General features: G+C 40.2%; 1 protein-coding gene across 4 annotated transcripts in view; it reads right to left on the reverse strand.

Moving 5' to 3' along the window:
- PDE5A (phosphodiesterase 5A) overlaps positions 1-19,352 on the reverse strand; it is a 94,184-nt gene that overhangs the window by 30,137 nt on the left and 44,695 nt on the right. For all 4 annotated transcript variants that reach the window (XM_073001711.2, XM_073001712.2, XM_020781448.3 and 1 more), the window contains exons 4-9: positions 18,771-18,842; positions 14,607-14,696; positions 9,920-10,057; positions 8,708-8,775; positions 5,485-5,596; positions 3,420-3,504 (exon numbers count right to left, since the gene is read on the reverse strand). In XM_073001711.2, coding sequence (XP_072857812.2) covers positions 3,420-3,504; positions 5,485-5,596; positions 8,708-8,775; positions 9,920-10,057; positions 14,607-14,696; positions 18,771-18,842 — 565 coding nt within the window. The remainder of the gene's footprint in view (positions 1-3,419; positions 3,505-5,484; positions 5,597-8,707; positions 8,776-9,919; positions 10,058-14,606; positions 14,697-18,770; positions 18,843-19,352) is intronic.

A 19,352-nucleotide genomic window follows, 5' to 3' on the forward strand; every position in this document is an offset into this window, starting at 1 on the left:
CGAATCAATGGGGATTTGGTGAATCAACTCCTTCGTAAGTTCCAGGGATTCAATGAGCCTACTCTACTGCAATATACTACACTAAGCAACAGGATTTTGGCCAGTACATATTGGGTAGTACTTTATGCTACAGCTACCAAGGAAGGATAAGCATAGTTGTGTTCACCCATTATACAATCTAGCATTCTGAACGAGCTGAGAAAGGAATACTTCATCCTGTTCCTATTCATTGTTGCCTTTTTCATGCTTTCAGTGTCAGCTTTGAAAAGGAGAAGTTGCTGCTCGCATGTAGACTCTCCGCATGAGCAAGAAATAGAGATGGGGGTATCCGTATCCCAGCACAGATAGCGATAACAAGGGTCTAGCCCCTTGGGGCCGGACGATCCACTCACTGATCCGCCCCTGCTGCAGACACCATGATTCTTCCAATGGCTCTGCAGATCACAATCTGCAAGCCACCCTTCAACCTTGCAGCAAGGCTTGTCCTCCTGCCTCCTGCCAGGAATGGCTAGCTGATCATGATCTGCGAAGCCTTTGGAAGAATTGCAGCATCTGCGGCAGCAGCGGATCAGTGAGTGGACCATCCTGCTCCATGGGGCTGGACCCTCTTTATCGCCACCTGTGTGGAGATATTCGTATTTGTATATGAATACCCCCATCTCTAGCAAGAACCCAAGTTTCCAGGGTTCCTGTTCCCATTGGGAACCTAGATGGTCTCCCCTTCAGACTAAGCATTGAAAGTACAACAAAAGCAGGGATGGAGAAGATGGGCTCAGGCACTCTCCTTGAACTGTGATCAGAATGCTAGATTCTATAATATCTAAATACATCTTATGAGTTTCATGCACAGCCTGATCAAGACACCCAACTCAGCATATGTAAAGGAAACTGTAATAAGACCATTGCTGAAAAAGTTCTCCCTGGATCCCACTTCACTAGCAAACAAACGGAAACTTAATCCAGACAAGACAGAAGTGGTCCTGGTCAATCAGAAGGCAGATGAGAGAAAGGGGATACAACCTGCGCTGTGTGGAGTTACACTCCCACTGAAAACTCAGATTCACAGTTGGGTGAACTCCTCGATTAATCCCTGAGTCTGGATGCCCAGGTTTCAGTAGTGGCCAGGAATGCCTTCGTGTTGTTGAAACTAGTGTGCCAGCCGTGCCCATTCCTTGAAATATTTCATTTGGCTACAGTGACACATGCCTTAAGTTACATCTCACTTGGATTACTGTAATGCACTCGACATAGGGGCTGCCTTTGAAGATGGTTCGAAAACTTCAGCTGGCTCAAAATTGCAGCAGTCAGACTATTGGCTGGGACCAGTTATAGAGAGTGTATAATGGCCCTGCTACAACAACTGCACTGTCTGTTTCCAGGCCCAATTCAAAGTTCTGGTCATTACCTATAAAGCCCTTTAGGGTTTGAATCCACACTACTTGAAGGACTTTATCTCCCAATATGAGCCTTCTTGGTGCTTAAGATCATCAGAGGAAGGTCTCCTCTTGGTCCTATTGATGAGGACTTAAAAGAGGGCCTTCTGTGTGGCTACTCCCAGGTTATGGAATACTCTCCTTTGGGAGGTCAGTTTCGGCCCCTTACTTTTTTCCTTCCACTGATAGCTGAAGACCCACCTTTCTAGGCAGACTTTTAATGATCATGACTGAGTCTCTGAATCTCACTTTTTACTTATGATAGTTTTAAACATTTTAATGATTCAATGTATTTTAATCAGTACTATAGTTTAATCATTTTTTAAAAATGTATAACTTATTGTGTTCTAAATTCTATTATTTTTAATTTTGTGTGCTGCCTTGAGTCTGGAAGAAAGGTGGCCTATAAACAAGACAAACTAATAAATAAACAACGAAACAAACTTTGCCATCATTAAAACAGTGGCCTTTGGACAGCATAAGCATTCCAGGGGCTTTCCAAAACATTTTTCTGCGAACTCTGTTCTCTGCTTGTGATATGGTAATCAGTCACCTCTGCAATTATGTTTTAGCAAGGACTGTGACTTCAGATACTGAAGCTGCCACAAAACCAGATCATGCCTTAAGAAGCTTAATATTCTTACCAGAAGATTGGACCAAAAGAGCCAGAAACAGAAGAAAAACAGGATAATAGTACTATTCTGTGAATACTTGCATAAAAAGCTGTGTAAGAATTTATTCTGTGCTATAAAAGCTACTGCCTGCAATACTTTCCATGCTTGTGTCAAAGATGATGTATGTATGCTCTTGTGGAAAAACCAAAACACATTTGGATTGTTTCATTTTTCTTATGTACCACTGTAGTGTGACCATAAGATGCTTTTTACTTACAGAAGGATATCTTTGCATCCAACTGATCACATTTAAAATGTCTATGAGTAATGAGAGTGTGAGAATCACAGCAGGAATGCTTCACTAGTATTTCCAACTTAGTGTCTGTAAATAGAATGTTTCCCCAGTGTTTTCCATGATGCAGTTTTAGATCCATCCAAATATACAAGATGCCAAATCTCTTTTAGGAAATATTTATGGAAGTTGAAAAAAGGAAGAGCCTTGCAAATAAGGCCAGAAATGTTCTCAGCCTCCTGTCAACAAACACCCACATTAGTTATCTCAAATGATAATACTACCAACCAGCTGACAGAAAATTCTGTCCTCCCTCCAAACCCAATTTAGAGAACAATAAAAAATGGCTTTCATTGGCAGTGAATATATTGCCATCGGTTTTTTGTTCATTTGTTTCACAGCATTACATACACTGCATGAATTTTTGTATAGCCACAAATGCTATAACCCAATATTACTTGAAAGTAAGATCCATTACATTACATCAAATGATCCCCGTTTCAAAGTAAGATGCTTTGGATCAGATGCTTCCAAACTTATTTGAAAAAATATCCATTTTAGATCAGGGTAAAAGTATTCTATTATATCATGTCCAGAATCCTACTGGTTATTTAGGCCAGTTTAAGTGTAATGATGTAAAATAGCCATAAATTGCTGATATTTGATGAGTCACCACTAGTATTCTTTGTTGTGCATCAAGTTATGTGACTGGTGTAAAATGAACAATACAAATGATGACTCCTCAACTATTGGCAACTATTGCAATTCATACCACTGCCCTTACCCCATCATAAATAATCAACAAGATTCTGGCAGTTGATTTGATTTCAAAGAACCATAGAACTGTACTCTTGGAAGTGGTGAAATGATCACCCAGTTCAACCTCTGGCTGATACAGGTTTTATTAGAGCAGACTAGATATCGATATGAACTGAAGATGAATTTAACATCCATCTTAGAAAGCTAAGTCATTGTGACCATACTATGAGAACATTTTACCACCACCTGACCCTGTATTCACAAAAAATGCCATGCATTATCCACAAATGGAAACATAATGAAACATTCAAAACAAAGTACCTATCACTTTATTCTTCTTTCCATTTTTTATTGGTGTGCACAGCAAACTTTCAATATTCTGGTTTGTACTGTCTGCATTTTCATTCTGTTAAGGAAAGAAACAAACTTTACTAACTTTATTAAGCCATCTGGATATCAGAATTAATAAGGTAAGATACATTATTAATACATAATCAGTTACATATGACAGCTCTATCCTAAATGCTCTCTCCCCCTCCCCCCTCCCCCTCCCCCTCCCCCTCCCCCTCCCCTCCCCCTCCCCCTCCCCCTCCCCCCCCCCTCTCTCTCTCTCTCTCTCACACACACACACACACACACATACACACACACACACACACACACACACACACACACACACACACACACACACACACACACACACACACACACACACAGGGTGAAAATGGTCCAGCCAGAAAGAGATAACTGTTTGTGTCTTTATTAAGAGAAAAGCTGGTCCAAAATATTGGTTCTTACACATGTACTGCTGGTGGAATGCATAATTAGTCTAGGTGGGTACAGCATTTTTATAAGGACTAAGAACCCATTAGTCTAGAAGAAAGGGCAATGGAGCTTTATGAGGTCTTCCACTGTCAAACTGCAAGGTGAAAACTCAGCCTTAGCCAAGGCAGGCAAGAAGAGCCATAGGAACAGAGAAAGCTGCTATAGACAGGATCAAACCATCCACCTATTGAACTCACACTAGCTCTCCAGAGTTTCAGGCAGGATTCTTCCCAAGCTTCACCTGGAGAGATTTCTCCTGTTCCCTGGTAGTATCCCACCTAAGTAACAATCATTACTGATCCTCTGCTCAGCTTGAAATGTCAGATGAGACTGAGAATGTTCAGGGTGGTATGATGGCAATAGTATGGAGTAGTCCATAAAGAAAATAACAAGGATCTCACTAGAAATGGGCATACTATCCCTCAATGCCCATTTCAGTCCATACCACTAGGTATGGACTGAAATGGGCATCAAGGGATAGTATGAGTGTACACCTTGGAACTATTAAAGAACTAATTGCAAGAATGTCATCAAGGATCTTACACAAGATTTTCCATAACTGAATTTTACACAGAAGCATCCCTACATTTCCTTTCACAACTTCTGAATTTAGGTTCATGTTACTTAGTGTCCACTGGCTGGACAGCTCAGTGGTCTAGATAACTGGGTGTGAAGCCAGAAGTGGAAAGTTCAATTCCCTATGGTGTTTTCTGTGAGTAAAGGCAGCCTGTGTGGCCTTGGGTGCCCCCGAAGAAGGAAATGATAAACCACTTCTGAGTACAGTGGTGCCTCGCACAATGATGTTAATTGGTTCAAAAAAAAAACCCCGTTCTGTGAAAACATCGTTCTGTGAAACACCATTTCCCATAGGAATGCATTGAAAACCGATTAATCCGTTCCAATTGGAACGGATTGCCGTCCTTAAGTGAAAATCGCCATAGGAAACATCGTTGAGGGAAACGCGGTTCCCCAATTGAAATGCATTGAAGCCGACTCAATGCATTTGAATGGGTTTGCGAAGTCCCTTTTCGCTCCTGTAAAAGTGTCTTAAACTGTTTGAAACCTGTTTTAAATGCTTGCAATCGTTAGCCCACCTCCTGAAACCTATGCAAACTTAATTTGGTGTTGTTCTGAGTCTTCGTTAATTTTTGGTGATTTTTTGTTTTCTCCATTGAAAGCCATTGGACGGACCGTTCAATGGCTTTCAATGGAGAATAAAAAAATTCACCAAAAATTAACGAAGACTCAGAACAACACCAAATTAAGTTTCCTTACGTTTCACAAGCTGGACCATCAATGCCAAGCATTTAAAACAGGTTTCAAACAGTTTAAGGCACTTTTAAATGAGTGAAAAGAGACATCGTTGTGCGAAAATTCCCCGTAGGAAACATCGCTGTGTGAGGCAGCAAATTTTTCAGAAAAAGCCATCGTTGTGTGAATTTATCGTTGAGTGAGGCACTCGTTGTGCGAGGTACCACTGTACTCTCTACCTGGAAAAGTGACAAAGGTTGCCGTAAATAAGAATGGACTTGACAACATATCATTATTCATTATTACTTACTGTCCAAGGAAATCTTTTGTCTTGACGAACGTCTGGAATGTTAAGAGGCTCCATTGTATTTTTCACATACTGTGCATACATATAATTGATTTGGTTTGTGTCACAGTCATTGCTGAAGTAAGAAGAAACAGTTTTATTTTTATGTATTACCAGAGATTCACTTTCATACTTGACAAACTATTTGTCAAAAAAAAAAAAAAAAAGCAAAAGGATCTATTCAAGGATTCACTGGCAATGATAGGTGGAAAATGGTGGATTTATTAACGTATTGACAAACTGCAGGCCTGCTTGTCAAAAACTAAACTAAACAAGAAACCACAAAATGAAGACATCAAGCTTCGTGTAGCTTTCTTATTTGCTTTCTATCCAGTTGTCATTCCACCACCTAACATTGCTATGAGTAAATCTTCTGGCCAAAGAAATGAAACATTGTTTTCCTCCTGCCACTGAAGGCAGTATTTTAGTTCTTAAGAAAAAAAATATTTTCTTATTATAAACTGCAATATGCAAATAAATTACATAGAAATGGAATATAACAGCTGTGATGCTTACATTAACTTCAGACTCATCCACAGTGAGCTGCTGTTCAAACTTTACTTACATTCATGATACTGGCCTTTGGGGTCCACATGACACAAGATTCAATTGAAGCAGAGCAGGCCAAAACCCCTTCCTTTCTGGGTTTTCTTGGTATATTTTTATTTTGCTTTGTTCTGATGTGCTCCAGTGCACTATCTGCCAGCCCCAGGCTGAGGAATGCTGATCTGTGCACTTTCTGAGTGTGTGTAATATGGCAACATTCCCTTATGGGAATGAAATCTTCATGGCGCAATTGTGGGGAGGGGTGATACCGGCACAGCCCACAGAATCCGGCAATAAATACCATTTGCAAGTTTGGACATCAATATCAGGATGATCTACACAAATCTTCAATTTAAAAAATGCCAGAACAACACCAAGCAACCAACAACTGGTGCAAAATGTGTGGATGAGCCCATTTCTTTTTTTTATTGTCCTCACATTTACAGTGGTGCCTCGCATTACGATGTTAATTCGTTCCAGCGAAATCGCTGTAGAACGGAAACATCGTAAAGCGAAATGTAAAAGCCCATAGAAAGACATTAAAACCTGTTTAATGGTTTCCGATGGGCTTCAAACTCAACGTCCAGCGAAGATCCTCCATAGCACGGCCATTTTCACTACCCGTGCAGCGAGGAATCTGTCCCTAAATACAGCGGGCGGCCATGTTTTTTACCCGGTGGCCATTTTGAAACCGCTGATTAGCTGTGCAAAACCCGTCGTTTTGCGAGAATTGGTTCCCGAAGCAGGGAACCAATCATCGCAAAGCGAAACTGCCCCATAGGAAACATTGTTTTGCGATCGCTTTTGCGATCACAAAAACTTCATCGTAATGCGATTTCGTCATTAAATGGGGCACTCGTCTTGCGAGGCACCACTGTACAAGACAAGAGAAAACATCCATTAGCCAGACTGTATATCTGACATCAATGGTTGATGTATTTATGACATTTATTAATTGTCTCTGCATTAAAAAGAACAAGTGATATGCAATCAATAAAACCATTTATGCATGATTCACCCTGAGAGCAAACGAGTTTTCCCCCCCCCAGGTATCCCCATTTGAGAAATATGAGTAAGAGAAATAAATATACTTCTCTTTCCAATTTATTGTGGGCCTATCATTACATCTGCTCAATTTTAAGTCCTCTTGGGCTTCTATCTATACCTCTATAGTTTCAAGAACGGTTGTTGTAAATGCAAGCTATGACACCCTCTCAAAGGAAATGTTTTATGGTGTAGTGAGCAGAATATAGGGCATGACCAAGCAAAGAGTAACATGGAAAGAGGATGAGAATGTCTTGTGAGGTGCTAATGTTTTTTGGGGACTACAGTTATAGCTGTGTTAAAAATATTTAAAAAGTAACCCAGAGTAGAGAAACAAAAGGCTTGCAAGATGAGAGAGCCGGACAGGTGCTTTCCCAACCAGAATTATTCATATGCATTTAGAGTTTTGGCATGATTCTAAATTAATAATATATTTGCTTTGCAAATAATACAGAACAGATGGAGCGCTTATGAATGTTCCCAATACTTACTAAAGTTCATGTTAAAAAGATGCTTTCAGAACTGAATGCACATTTATTGCATTGGGACTGCTGTACAGAGAAGACACAACATCTGCTTCTTCGAATCAGGGTCTAAAACAAATCTTTTCCAAGTGGTGATTTTGAAGTATTACATTTAATTTAGGGACATGGCTCCCTTCCTTCTCACTGTCATTACTTGTTTTGCTTTAAGAGTATATGTCAGCTGAATACATCCCAAAGATTTTTGGCCTCTCCTTGCCTAACTTTTGAAGGAGATATATACAATGCTGTGTTTGGAATGCCAGGGGTGGAGAAATGCTGAAGCAAGAAGGAGAAACTCTTGTCCTAGTACTGCTGGATTCTGCTATTTTAAGAGTGATCGTCCAGCATCAGATACACCATAAAGTTCTTAACACTCATTTGGATGTTATGAACGTACTTCTGAAATATGTCAAGTTTCAAATCAGTCTGCTAAGCTGTTTTCAGAGTATAAACTGGGATAGCTCCATGGTATCTGATTGCGGAGCCAGAGATGGGGAGTTTGATTCCCCACTGTGTCTTCTTGAGGTTGGACTCAACGATCTATAGGGTCCTTCTAGCTCTGCAATTTTCAGGTTGTTAATACTAATACTAATACTAACACTAATACTAGTTGCTGTTATTGTATGAAACACACTTCAGTGGTTCCTGTAGTCATTGGGGCTCTGGGAACAATATCAAGAAATTTCACGAAGTATTATAAGCAGTTACAGAGCTCGGAAATAACACCATCAGAACTACAAAAAAAAACAACAACATTAGGAGCAGCATACATACTGCACTGATATTTAATAGATACTTAGGTTTTTGGTTAAAACTTGTATTTGTTATATAATACCAGTCAATGCTTTTATCATTTTGATTGACTGTGCCTGTTGTTTTATCATCATCATCATCATCATAAATACTGGGTATGCCCCCATTTTCTGGTTACAGTAGTGAAATACTGTATGATCCATTCAATTCAGCCTTAATTCAGGCCCACTCAGATGTCCCTACAGTAATCAAAGAAAAATGTTACATTTCCCACGTCAAACATGTATTTGAGGAAATGGTAGTCTCATCAATTATTTCACCTTTTGCGGGGCTCACTAGAATCTTCTAGTTCCTCAAATTCCATGTGAAAGACACTAGAAAATGAATCCTAGAAATGAGAAGAGAGTTTCTGTTTAGTTAATGTATACCAACTGAATTATCTACATATTAACATAATCATTTAAGTAGCTGGGCTTCCCCCCCCCCAAGGAATAAATGGCCCTTTGGAAGTCACAGAGTTGCTCCTGTCTTGTGATGAAATGCCACTGAATGTAGGGTAACACAAGCTACTACACTACAATGTTAGCATCATGTTTTCCAATCTGAATTTGAGGCTCAGTTGAATCCTTCTCCTTGACAATGAGCTCTAACTTTGTGCCAGATGCACTGAAAAAAATATCAAGGCACAGCTTTCAACCGCTGTGAATTAGGCAAAATAACACATGGGACTGACTCAGATAAATAAGATATGAGGAAGGGAAAATATGCTGAAACAAATACACTGGCATCTTTCTCACTATGTATGATCTGACTTTCCAACTGCATTTAATATGCCACCTAACAGGTATTTTTCTCCTGTGCGCTGCTGCTCACCAGACAGAAAGGAAATCAGCTACTATAGCATGTTAAAGTAAGGAAGTAAAGCATATTAATCACATTCCTCGTTGTGGTTGCCTCAGCATGACAAAACACCTGAACAAGGAATTTGCAAGTCCCACAAGATTCCTCAGCTTCAGCACAAGAGCAAGACAAGAACACTTTCATCCTAGCAAGAATTCTGAAATTTTCACAAAATGTGACTGTGGTCGTCTGTGCAAAACTAGGTGACAAGCATAATAAAGCATAGCTAAGTGAAGCAAAGCAGAGCATAGGAAAGCATAGCAATGCACACACATAGCAGGCACAGGAGAACTGGAAAATAAACAAAAACAAAGTCAACAGCCCAATGACCTAATTAATGGTTTTAATTTATCAAAAGTCCTGTTTTGTTTCTTTCCTGTAAAATAGCCGATTATAAGGTAGCATATGAATATTTCAAATAAATTAAAATTAGCATTAAAGACTCACTAGTTTCAGTGTATATAACACAGGGTTAAAATCCTCCACCACATGTAATAAAGTCATTCTATATAATTTCAAAAAGGTGGGTGTAGTCCACTGTTAATAATGGAAATTTGAGAGCTGGCTGTAAGGCACTGAAGGGAAGAATAAGAACCTTGTTCCTTTACATACAAAGCAGGCCTAGTACTTACAGGGCAGTCTTCATCCACTATGAAAATAGTACACTTCTGCACCTGCATGAAGGAGATTATGGTGGCAGCTATCTTCTTCAAAATGACTTCCAAAGACTGCTGCTCTTCAAAAATTAAACTGGCAAGATTGAGGAGCACCTGTGGGAGAAAGATTGCCCCAGTCACGTTATTCCTCGGATTTAATTATGAGGTAGCTAGATTTTTTTTCTTTTTGAAATGTGGATGAACATGAGAGGTTGAGGTATGTTGTCTCACGATATGAAAGGCATTTTAAAGAAGCACATACATCTTGATTTCACACAGGCTCTAGGGATCAAAGGGACGTGGTGGCACTGCGGGCTAAACCGCAGAAGCCTGTGGTGCAGGGTCAGAAGACCAAGCAGTCGTAAGATCGAATCCACGCGACGGAGTGAGCTCCTGTCGCTTGTCCCAGCTCCCGCCAACCTAGCGGTTCGAAAGCATGCAAATGGAAGTAGATAAATAGGGACCACTTCGGTGGGAAGGTAACAGTGTTCCATGTCTAAGTCTCACTGGCCATGTGACCACAGAAGATTGTCTTCGGACAAATGCTGGCTCTATGGCTTGGAAACGGGGATGAGCACCGCCCCCTAGAGTTGAACACGACTAGACAAAAATTGTCAAGGGGAACCTTTACCTTTACCTTTACTTAGGGATCAACTCCCCCTGCAACTTTTTTTTTAAAATGTACTAGCTTTTGCTAATGAAGAGTATAATACGGGGGAAAGTTTTCTCCCCTGTTAAGACCTTTGAACATACAAGAAAGGGGAAGTTGTGCTCTGTTTTGATTGTTGTTAAATTGATGTTCAAATGTTCTATGGGTCGGAAAGGTTGCTTTGACCAATGGCATGATGGTTGCAGGATTCAAGAAATTACAAATTCTCCAAAGTACCTTTTCCCTAGTTCAGTTTTCAAAGTCCTCCACTCCACCCTGTAAAGTATTGGATTGTTTTAAGCAATTGTTTGTTTGCTTAATGCATGCTTATAATCTCCTTCACTGCAAGATTTCTTCCTTTAAGGGTGAAGGGCTTTTGTCTTAATAGAACTGTTGAAAAATGGAGTTACTTCTGAACAGCCTTTCTGCAAGGTATGCAACAGAAAGTAGTAAACCGCTGCTATTACTATTACAAACAGGTTACTTTAAGAACAGGTTGTTTTAAGAGACAGCCATTGAGCTGATGATTTTGTTGCATTGGTTGATTCTGGTCCTGTTTGTTTGTTTGTTTGTTTGTTTATTTAATTTTTACCCCACCCCTCTAGACCATGTCTACTCGGGGCGGCTTACAAAATAAAACAGAACAGTATAAAAATATATAAAATCATAAAATTACAATTACAATTTCAATTTAAAACAATTAATTTAAAGAGAGGATTACCAAGATGTAATAGCAAAGAAAAGAAAAAACGAGAAAGACTTAATTGACTGGAGGGAAGGCCTGCTTGAATAACCAAGTTTTTAACTGGCTTTTAAAAACACCCAGCGAGGGTGCCAGCCGAATTTCTGTTGGAAGGGTTGATTCTGGTCCTATCTTACTTAAGATTGCTGGCATGTCCCTCTAGGATGAAGAGTAAGTTAAAGTCTTTTAAAAATAAAAAACATTTTTTGGTAGAAAATCATGTTTCTTTAGAAAGGCTGATGGTTCATATTTAAAATTATTGTTATACAGTAACAGGCTCTTGTGGAAAAATGAAAGACAAAGCTTAAAAGAACTAAGGAATAATAATGGCGCAGAAATAAGGAAATCATTCATCTCTAGGTGTCTCCCCCTCCTACCTACTTATGAAACTGGGGTTTTTTTGTAATGACCCCATCCTGTTTAAACCAATAAATATAATACTTATACATGAAAGATATTTAAATTAGCTGTTTGGCTACCACCCATTTCTACTAACTGTTTACTCAGGACAGAGGTCCTATTCATCCAACATCTGCAACAGAATTCTGGAGCTTTTTTTTTTTTTTTTTTGCCAAGTACATTCTTAGCCCAGTGGGGACTCACAACAGTGCATGTTTTGAGTGAAAGTGTTAATGCAATTCCTTGATTTCTCCAACAATGCCACACTCAAGTCTGACAAAAAAAGAGACTTTTGATAGGGGGAAATTCTCGATTTGCCAAGCTAGAGTCCTGCTTGCAAAACACCCATGCGATGAAGACTTGGTTGGGATGCTGGCCTAGAAGGTTGAAACGCCTTTGAAAGCAATTCTGAAATATCATCCCACCAGGAAGTTTTGGAGGACTGACTGCCCATTTTATTCCCACCCATTTTTTTAAAAATTTAATTTTATTTTTTTACACTGGCAAGGGAGGCTCTAGATACTTCCTTCCGTAAACAGAGGTAGAATATAAATAACCTTTCAACAAAGCACATGGACAGATGAAACATACTGAGAGACCAGCTCTGCTTCAACAGATATAGTAAACATGCTATTAATACATGTGGAGGAGCCTCAGAGTCTGTGTGAGTTTACTGAAAAAGCAGGATCTTGACTTGTTCAGACTCAGACTCACCCCAAAGCCAAGAAGGTGGTGGTAAGGTGTTGGAAAGGAAAAGATGGACTCACCTTCCCTTCTTTTCTGGTTTCTGTTGACGCAACTGAATTAGACCCAATGAAAACATGCAGTAAAATTGGAGTAGGGAATTATAAAACATCAAGAAGTTACTTTTTTAGACTACAACACCCTGGATCCCCAAGCAGCATGGTTATTTTTTTTCTGGGTAGATTCATGAGTTGTAGTCAAAAATGTAACTTCTCCAAGCTACAGAATCACTCGACTCTCTAGTTCTTCTGCATTAGCTGTTTTTCCCCATTGGGTATGTGGAATATATCTTTATGTGATGGAGGAGGGCCTAGAGATCCTTAGAAGAATGTTTGCTTGGCATGGACAAGGCTGCAGGTACATTCTGGTTCGAAAGATCTTATATGCCAAGTGTGCAGTACACACTATGGGCCACATGCACACCCCCAATGTCACCTAGCAAAGACATAAATTCACCCCAGGGTCCCAGAAACTTCAATGGGGGACAGCTCCCCATTCCAAGGCTATTTGGGGTCTTCCCAGACCTTTTAGAGGCCTAAAATTATGTTTAAAAGAAAGGAAAGGAAAAGGAGAAGTACTTTCTTATCACTTCTACTTTTAAAAAGGGTATCGGTGGCCCACAGAGATTGGGGGCAAGAGGGAGGCATGCCCAGGCCTTTCACAGCAGGTGAACCCTGGCTTTATTGTAATCAGGGTGGTTGTGAGGGTTCAAGGTTATGTGTCAAAGGGTCTTCCCCTTTACCAATGAGTACATAAGACTTTACATGCTTTGCCAACTGTGGGACATTTATTTCAGTATGAACAAATAAACTAGTATCTTTAACCAACACAGAGTCTTTGTCTCCTTCCACCGATGGGACAGACCAGGGTTTCCAATCTTCCATAACAAAAGAGTTGCCATAACTAGAGTTCCATGGTCCAGGATGGTCCGGTGGAGTCCAGTCCCATAATGTTGTGGCCAACGGTACAGACAACAAGGCCACGTATCCAAGGAGATATTCCCACTTGGAATCCCTCTCTGAACTCAGTTTCTCCCAGACCTTCTCAATTCCTCCATCTTCTTCATCTCCTGAACTCACCATTCATTTCTCTTACATCTTTCTTCCTCCACCTTCTCCTTCTCCTCTCTTATCTTTCTACACCACTCTCTAACTCTGGTATATCTCCCCAGTATGAGGGTTGGGTTCGGATCACTGATCTTCTCCTACAGTCTGCCTCCTCTCTCACCATCCACAGTCTCTCCCACTTCTGAGTCCATGGATCTTGCATCTAGATCCCTTCCCAGCCAGGAGGTAATGCCCCCTGTCTTCCTATCACCCCTCCTTCCCCTGCTTCTGTCTTCTCCCCCTTTCTACCAGTCTTTTCCGCCTCTCTCAGTTGTTCCTCTTTCACTCCCATCTCCCTCATACTTTGGGCCAAGGCCTCTTCAGTTTCCTGTAGGGGTTTCCCGTGGGCCTCCTCCAGAGTCAACTGGGATTCATCTTTCTCTCCACACTCAGTCCCTTTGTAGAGGATGGACGGCGCTAAAGCAAGTGGTGGCTCCGACTCGCCTCCTGCTTCACAGTGGTTTTTATGACTATATGAAAAATTTGAATTTTGGAGTATTTGTCACGAATACTGACATTTCCAGAGGAAGTGACATAGAAATAAATAATAGTCATACTACCACCGCCACTTCTCTTTCACCAACCCTGTTTATTTCTTAGCAATATAGCCCACTGTGCCAGCTAACTTTTTCCCAACCGTGCATGCTGCCATTCCCACCTGCCATTTGTGGCACCAAGAGCTGCTCGTGGGTGTAGCACTCCACAAACATCTACTGCATGTAGTTCAAAGAAAGTCAGAAAACTTGGGTGAAGGGAAGTTTTCATTATACAGTCTTCATATGTTCTGTGTCCAAAGCTGGTCCCACTATTAGGGAAGAGAAAGCAGTGTGCTATGGAATTTTGTACCCCTGGTGGCTTTGAGTTCAATTTAACATGCTATCCTATTGTCACTGCTGCAGGAAATTTGAACTGTCACCCCAGTTGACTTTTGTATGTGGAACGGGAGGTGGTACAAGCATGTTCTTTCTCTCAAGCAATAAAATATCTGGGGCTATGTGCACATGGAGGACTTAGTAGGCTTACCTGATTGCGTCTGTTTTCAAGCAGGGATGTCTCATATAGTTGAGCATTGTGAAGAACAATCCCACAAAAGGCCAGGTAAGCAGCAAAGTCCTGAAAACCAGGAAGAGAAATTTAACTGAATTGGCAACTTGAGTTTGAGAAAGCTGGGAGTTAGCCAACAAACACAAGCACAAATATTGGGCTAGATCATGCTAATGGGGGAAAAGCAACTCAGCTTTTGATTAAGTAGAAAATCAAACTGCTTATTCTAGATTCCGTACTCTCAAGGCCAACTGATATACAAACAATATTTTACATTGATTCTAAAATTTTGTGGGAGCCCTTACTAGTATATGATTTGTGCTTTGGCCATTTCTCTTCAGTGTATACTACAGAAAGGCCAAAGTATGCAAGCCTAGATACCAACCTGTACAAATAACTATTTACAACTTGAAATGCTCTTGTTTTCTGATTTCTAACAACACTCCAATTATTTGGTTAGCTGTGAAGAGCTAGAAGGAAGTTGTCATTTTATTTTCCCAGCCACACTACTTCAGTAGTAATGAGTGCTCTTTATACACTGTCTTAAAATATCCAGTTCTACCTAGGACCAGATCCTCAACAGTAAAGATTTGTGGTCAATTCTTGCAAAGACAAAAACAAATTCAGATAATGGCCTCCATTATATGCAATATTAAATGTACAACATCTTCCAGAAATCCTCATCCACTTGATCCAAAGCAAACAAAATAAAAACAAGAATCTTACTTCCTTGAATAATAATAATAACAATCTACAGACACTGTCAAAGGGTGTTTGAGATTATTTTTGACAATCATATATAAAACTGTCCTACTGGTTAGCAGTTGCCAAGATTCTTCTATTTGTTTTGGAAATCAACCCCCCCCCCCCCCTTTTCTAACCACAGCTTACTTAAGACGAAGTATTACTGACAACAAGGTATTTATTTGTGAATAAGTGCATTCTTGAGAACAGTCTGTGTAATATTTAAGTGTATTTTGTCATTATAAAATTATTCAATACATTGGTCTGGAGAACCAAACTCACCAAACTTTCTGTCATACTTAAATAACAGAACACACAGTATAGCCATCTGTTATACAAGAAACTACATATTTTCAAAGCAGGAACTCAATCCGGCCTAGGTAGCAAAGCCAGAAACCATTTTTGTTCAGGAAATATATTAATCACGATGTCCTGCAGATGTTCATCACACATTCCACGTAGAAGGGATGAATGAGTTCTGATTTAGTTACTGCCAAAGTCTGTCAGCTTTTCTAGCCTGAGCTGAGCTCTCTTTGCTGTGCCACAGATTACTTGTGAAGTAATACAGATTTTAATAAAGCTGCTAAAAGACATAATTTTGAATCTACTCTGCCTCAGGCACTTTTAAATAAACCCAACAGTCTTAACTGAACAGTTGTTCCAGATGGGGCTTGTTAATGAATGCTGCTTCATGCTCCTTTGTGCCTTTTTCTCTATCCCTAGATCAGCTTAGAGCAGTGGTTCCCAACCTCAGGTAACTCAGGTGTTCTTGGACTGTGGTTCCCAGAAGCCTTCACCAAGGTTGTGTCCATACCTTGATGTAACATCCTCTTGCTGTCAACCACCTTTTGCCATCTGCCATCCATACCAATATTGGGTCTGCTTCCTCCTCCCACCTTAATCCTTCCCTAACTATAATCCATCACTACAGTGCCCTGAATGGCAATGTAGTGATAAGGTATTTTTTAAAAATTGTGACAATGCTTCATGTTGAACTGCCATGCTACAATACTTATGAAGACCATATGGAACCGAAGGCCTTGCACTGCTGATGAAAACCACAGCAAAAAGAACAGAATCCTTGCTTTGTGAGAGATTTCATGTCCAGGGAGTAAACAGATTAGCTGTGTCTTAGTTTATATTTATATTGTGTCCTCTCTCCAATGAGCTCAAGGCAGCCAGACTGCTAAAAAAAAAAAAAAAGGAGGGGCAGCATTGACCACTATGGAAATGTAAGAACATAGGCAACTAGAAATCAAAGTGAAAGAACAAGACAAAGAGGTGGTACATGTAAGAAAAGACCACTCCCCTAAGTGCACATCACTATATATATCAGAGGAGACACAGCCATCAACATCAGGGAACCTATTGCTACATACTTGAAATGAGTAGGACATGTAGAAGAGCCCCGTGATCATTATGTAGGTCACTTATTCAGCTACTCCTCCTTTCAAGGAGATGATAATTGAATGAATTCTATTATCATTAAAACGTTCTTTTGCAAATTATAATTTAAATGATTTTGTTTTGTTTAATCGTTAAGATGTGTCCAACTCTTCGTGACTCCATGGACAAGAGCATGCCAGGCCCTCCTGTCTTCCACTGCCTCCCGGAGTTTGGTCAAATTCATGTTGGTCGCTTTGATGACACTGTTCAGCCATCTTGTTCTCTGTCGTCCCCTTCTCCTCTTGCCCTCACACTTTCCCAACATCAGGGTCTTTTCCAGGGAAATTTAAATGATAGTTCAATAGTAATTTGATAGGTATCCACCTGGTCATTAACTTGGAGCCCTTCTCCATTTCTCGATAGTGAGAGAGGTACATTATGTGGAAATGGGGGAAATGTTTTTGTTTTTGTAACACTACGGGACACTCTCACCTTGGAAGCTCAAATGACATCAACATTGATTTTATTTTGGTGCCAAGTTAAAAAGTGGCTGTTCACCAGAACTTTGGTGGTTTAAGGCTGTTAAGAGGAATTTTTTGTTTACCTTTGCTTTTTGCAATTCGTAAGGTTCAATGGATTTAAATAGTTTTAAATTGCTTAATTTCTTTCATATATTTTAAATTGTTTTAAATAATTCTACTATGTTTCAAACTATTAAACTGCTTTAGATTGTTCTTGCAGAAAACCAACCACCCTAAGATCTCATGATCTAAGGGCAGGAGACAGAAAGATTGACAGATCAATTGATAGATGGACAAATGGATTACATTCCAACAATGAATATTTGTGACCTGAGACCTACCATCTGAGTTATAGGATCTCAGGCTGGCGAAGATTTCCATCCTTGAGAAATCTTCACGAAATCTTAGAAAGTGGTTGCCAGTCAGTTCCAGATTAGGACAAGCTGAGGCCCTGAGCTACTTCAGGCTTAAGTATTAATATGTATTTAGAGTCTCCCTTGCAATTGGAAGCCATAAACTGTACCCCAGTTAGACTGTGCATAAAGTTGGCTGCTGGTCAGAATAGACAATACAGAGTCAGTATAAAGCAACTTAACACATCCAGAGTATGTCCCTAATGCATCACTCACATGAGGGAAAACAGTCCTGCATCCACAGAGGGATGTCATTAGCAATGATAAAAATGCAAGGGGAAAGATGTAAGGAATGTAACCTCTAGCAGTTATGGAAGTATTCAATGGGCAAATGGTAGAGCTAGGTTCCAGCCTTCATTCAACCATAAAACTAAGTAGTCATGAAACTAAGAAAGTGGCCTGACCTACTTAATGGGTTTTTGTGAGGATAAAGTGGTTAAGAGGAGAGTCATGCATCTCTCTGAGCTTCCTAGAGTATAATCAAGATATAAGTGTAACTGAGAAGCAACAGGTTAATGAATAAATAAAGAGGAAAAATAGGTTTGGGAGATCTTGTGAAGTTGGGGAGGGAGAAGGAACTGACCATTATAGAACATAAATGCTTGTGAGTATTTGCATGCTCTTTGTTAAGGACATAAGCAGAGCCCTGCTGGATCAAATGAAAGGCCTATACAGCCCAGCATCCTGTTCTTCACACTGCCCAAAGAAATGGTACAGGAAGCCTGGAAGTAGATATGGTGACAACAGCCACTCCACTGGCAGCTTCATCAGAGGACAACACACACCCCCACGCGCATGTCATCCAGATTACAAATAGGGTCCAAGAGAGAATCCAGACCTTGGCCCATTGCACATTCCCCAAACTTGATATAAAAGAGGAGTATAAAAGGAGTCCACAGAATGTCAATGAAGAATCACAAATTTTCCATTTAAAAGATGAGAAATATCAATGACATCAGGACAGAAGCCATCAGTAAGGAGACCCTTTGCCCTTCAGGTACCTGCCACATCTCAGACAGAGGGAGTATCCAAAGATGCTTTGCTGACCATAATAATAAAGCCATGCCAGTCATTACTACCTTTTCATCTTGTTCAGTGAATATTCCTCCTCCACCAGACTTCTTATTGATTGCTTGTGCCACACCAACCACCTGATTAAAGAGAATGTAGCAATATTAGTTCTGCAAGAATTCATCTGGAAGGCACATGGAAATGAGTATTTACACTAGGTGTCAATGTGTTATTCCAAAAACTCTGCTGCAGCTTTTGTGTGCAAACATTAAATAAATTGCAAAAACAGGACTCTACACATCAAAGCTTAAGGTTGCAATCTTCTGGCCACTTATTTGACAGTAAGCCCCACTGAAGTTACAGTGCCTCAGTGACGCAGCTGTATTTGCTTCTACATAAACAAGCACTGAACCTCTGTGTCTGAAGGGGCTTTGTGGGGATGAGAGCTACATGAACTAATCCAAACCAAACAAAGATACTGGAAGCTATGTGAGACACTATATTAATACATGCTATACAGCAGTGGTCCCCAACTTTGGGCCTCCAGATGTTCTTGGACTTCAACTCCCAGAAATCCTGGCCAGCAGAGGTGGCGGTGAAAGCTTCTGGGAGTTGTTGTCCAAGAACATCTGGAGGCCCAAGGTTGGGGA

Source organism: Pogona vitticeps, chromosome 5, assembly GCF_051106095.1.
Source record: "Pogona vitticeps strain Pit_001003342236 chromosome 5, PviZW2.1, whole genome shotgun sequence".
Classification (NCBI taxonomy): domain Eukaryota; kingdom Metazoa; phylum Chordata; class Lepidosauria; order Squamata; family Agamidae; genus Pogona; species Pogona vitticeps.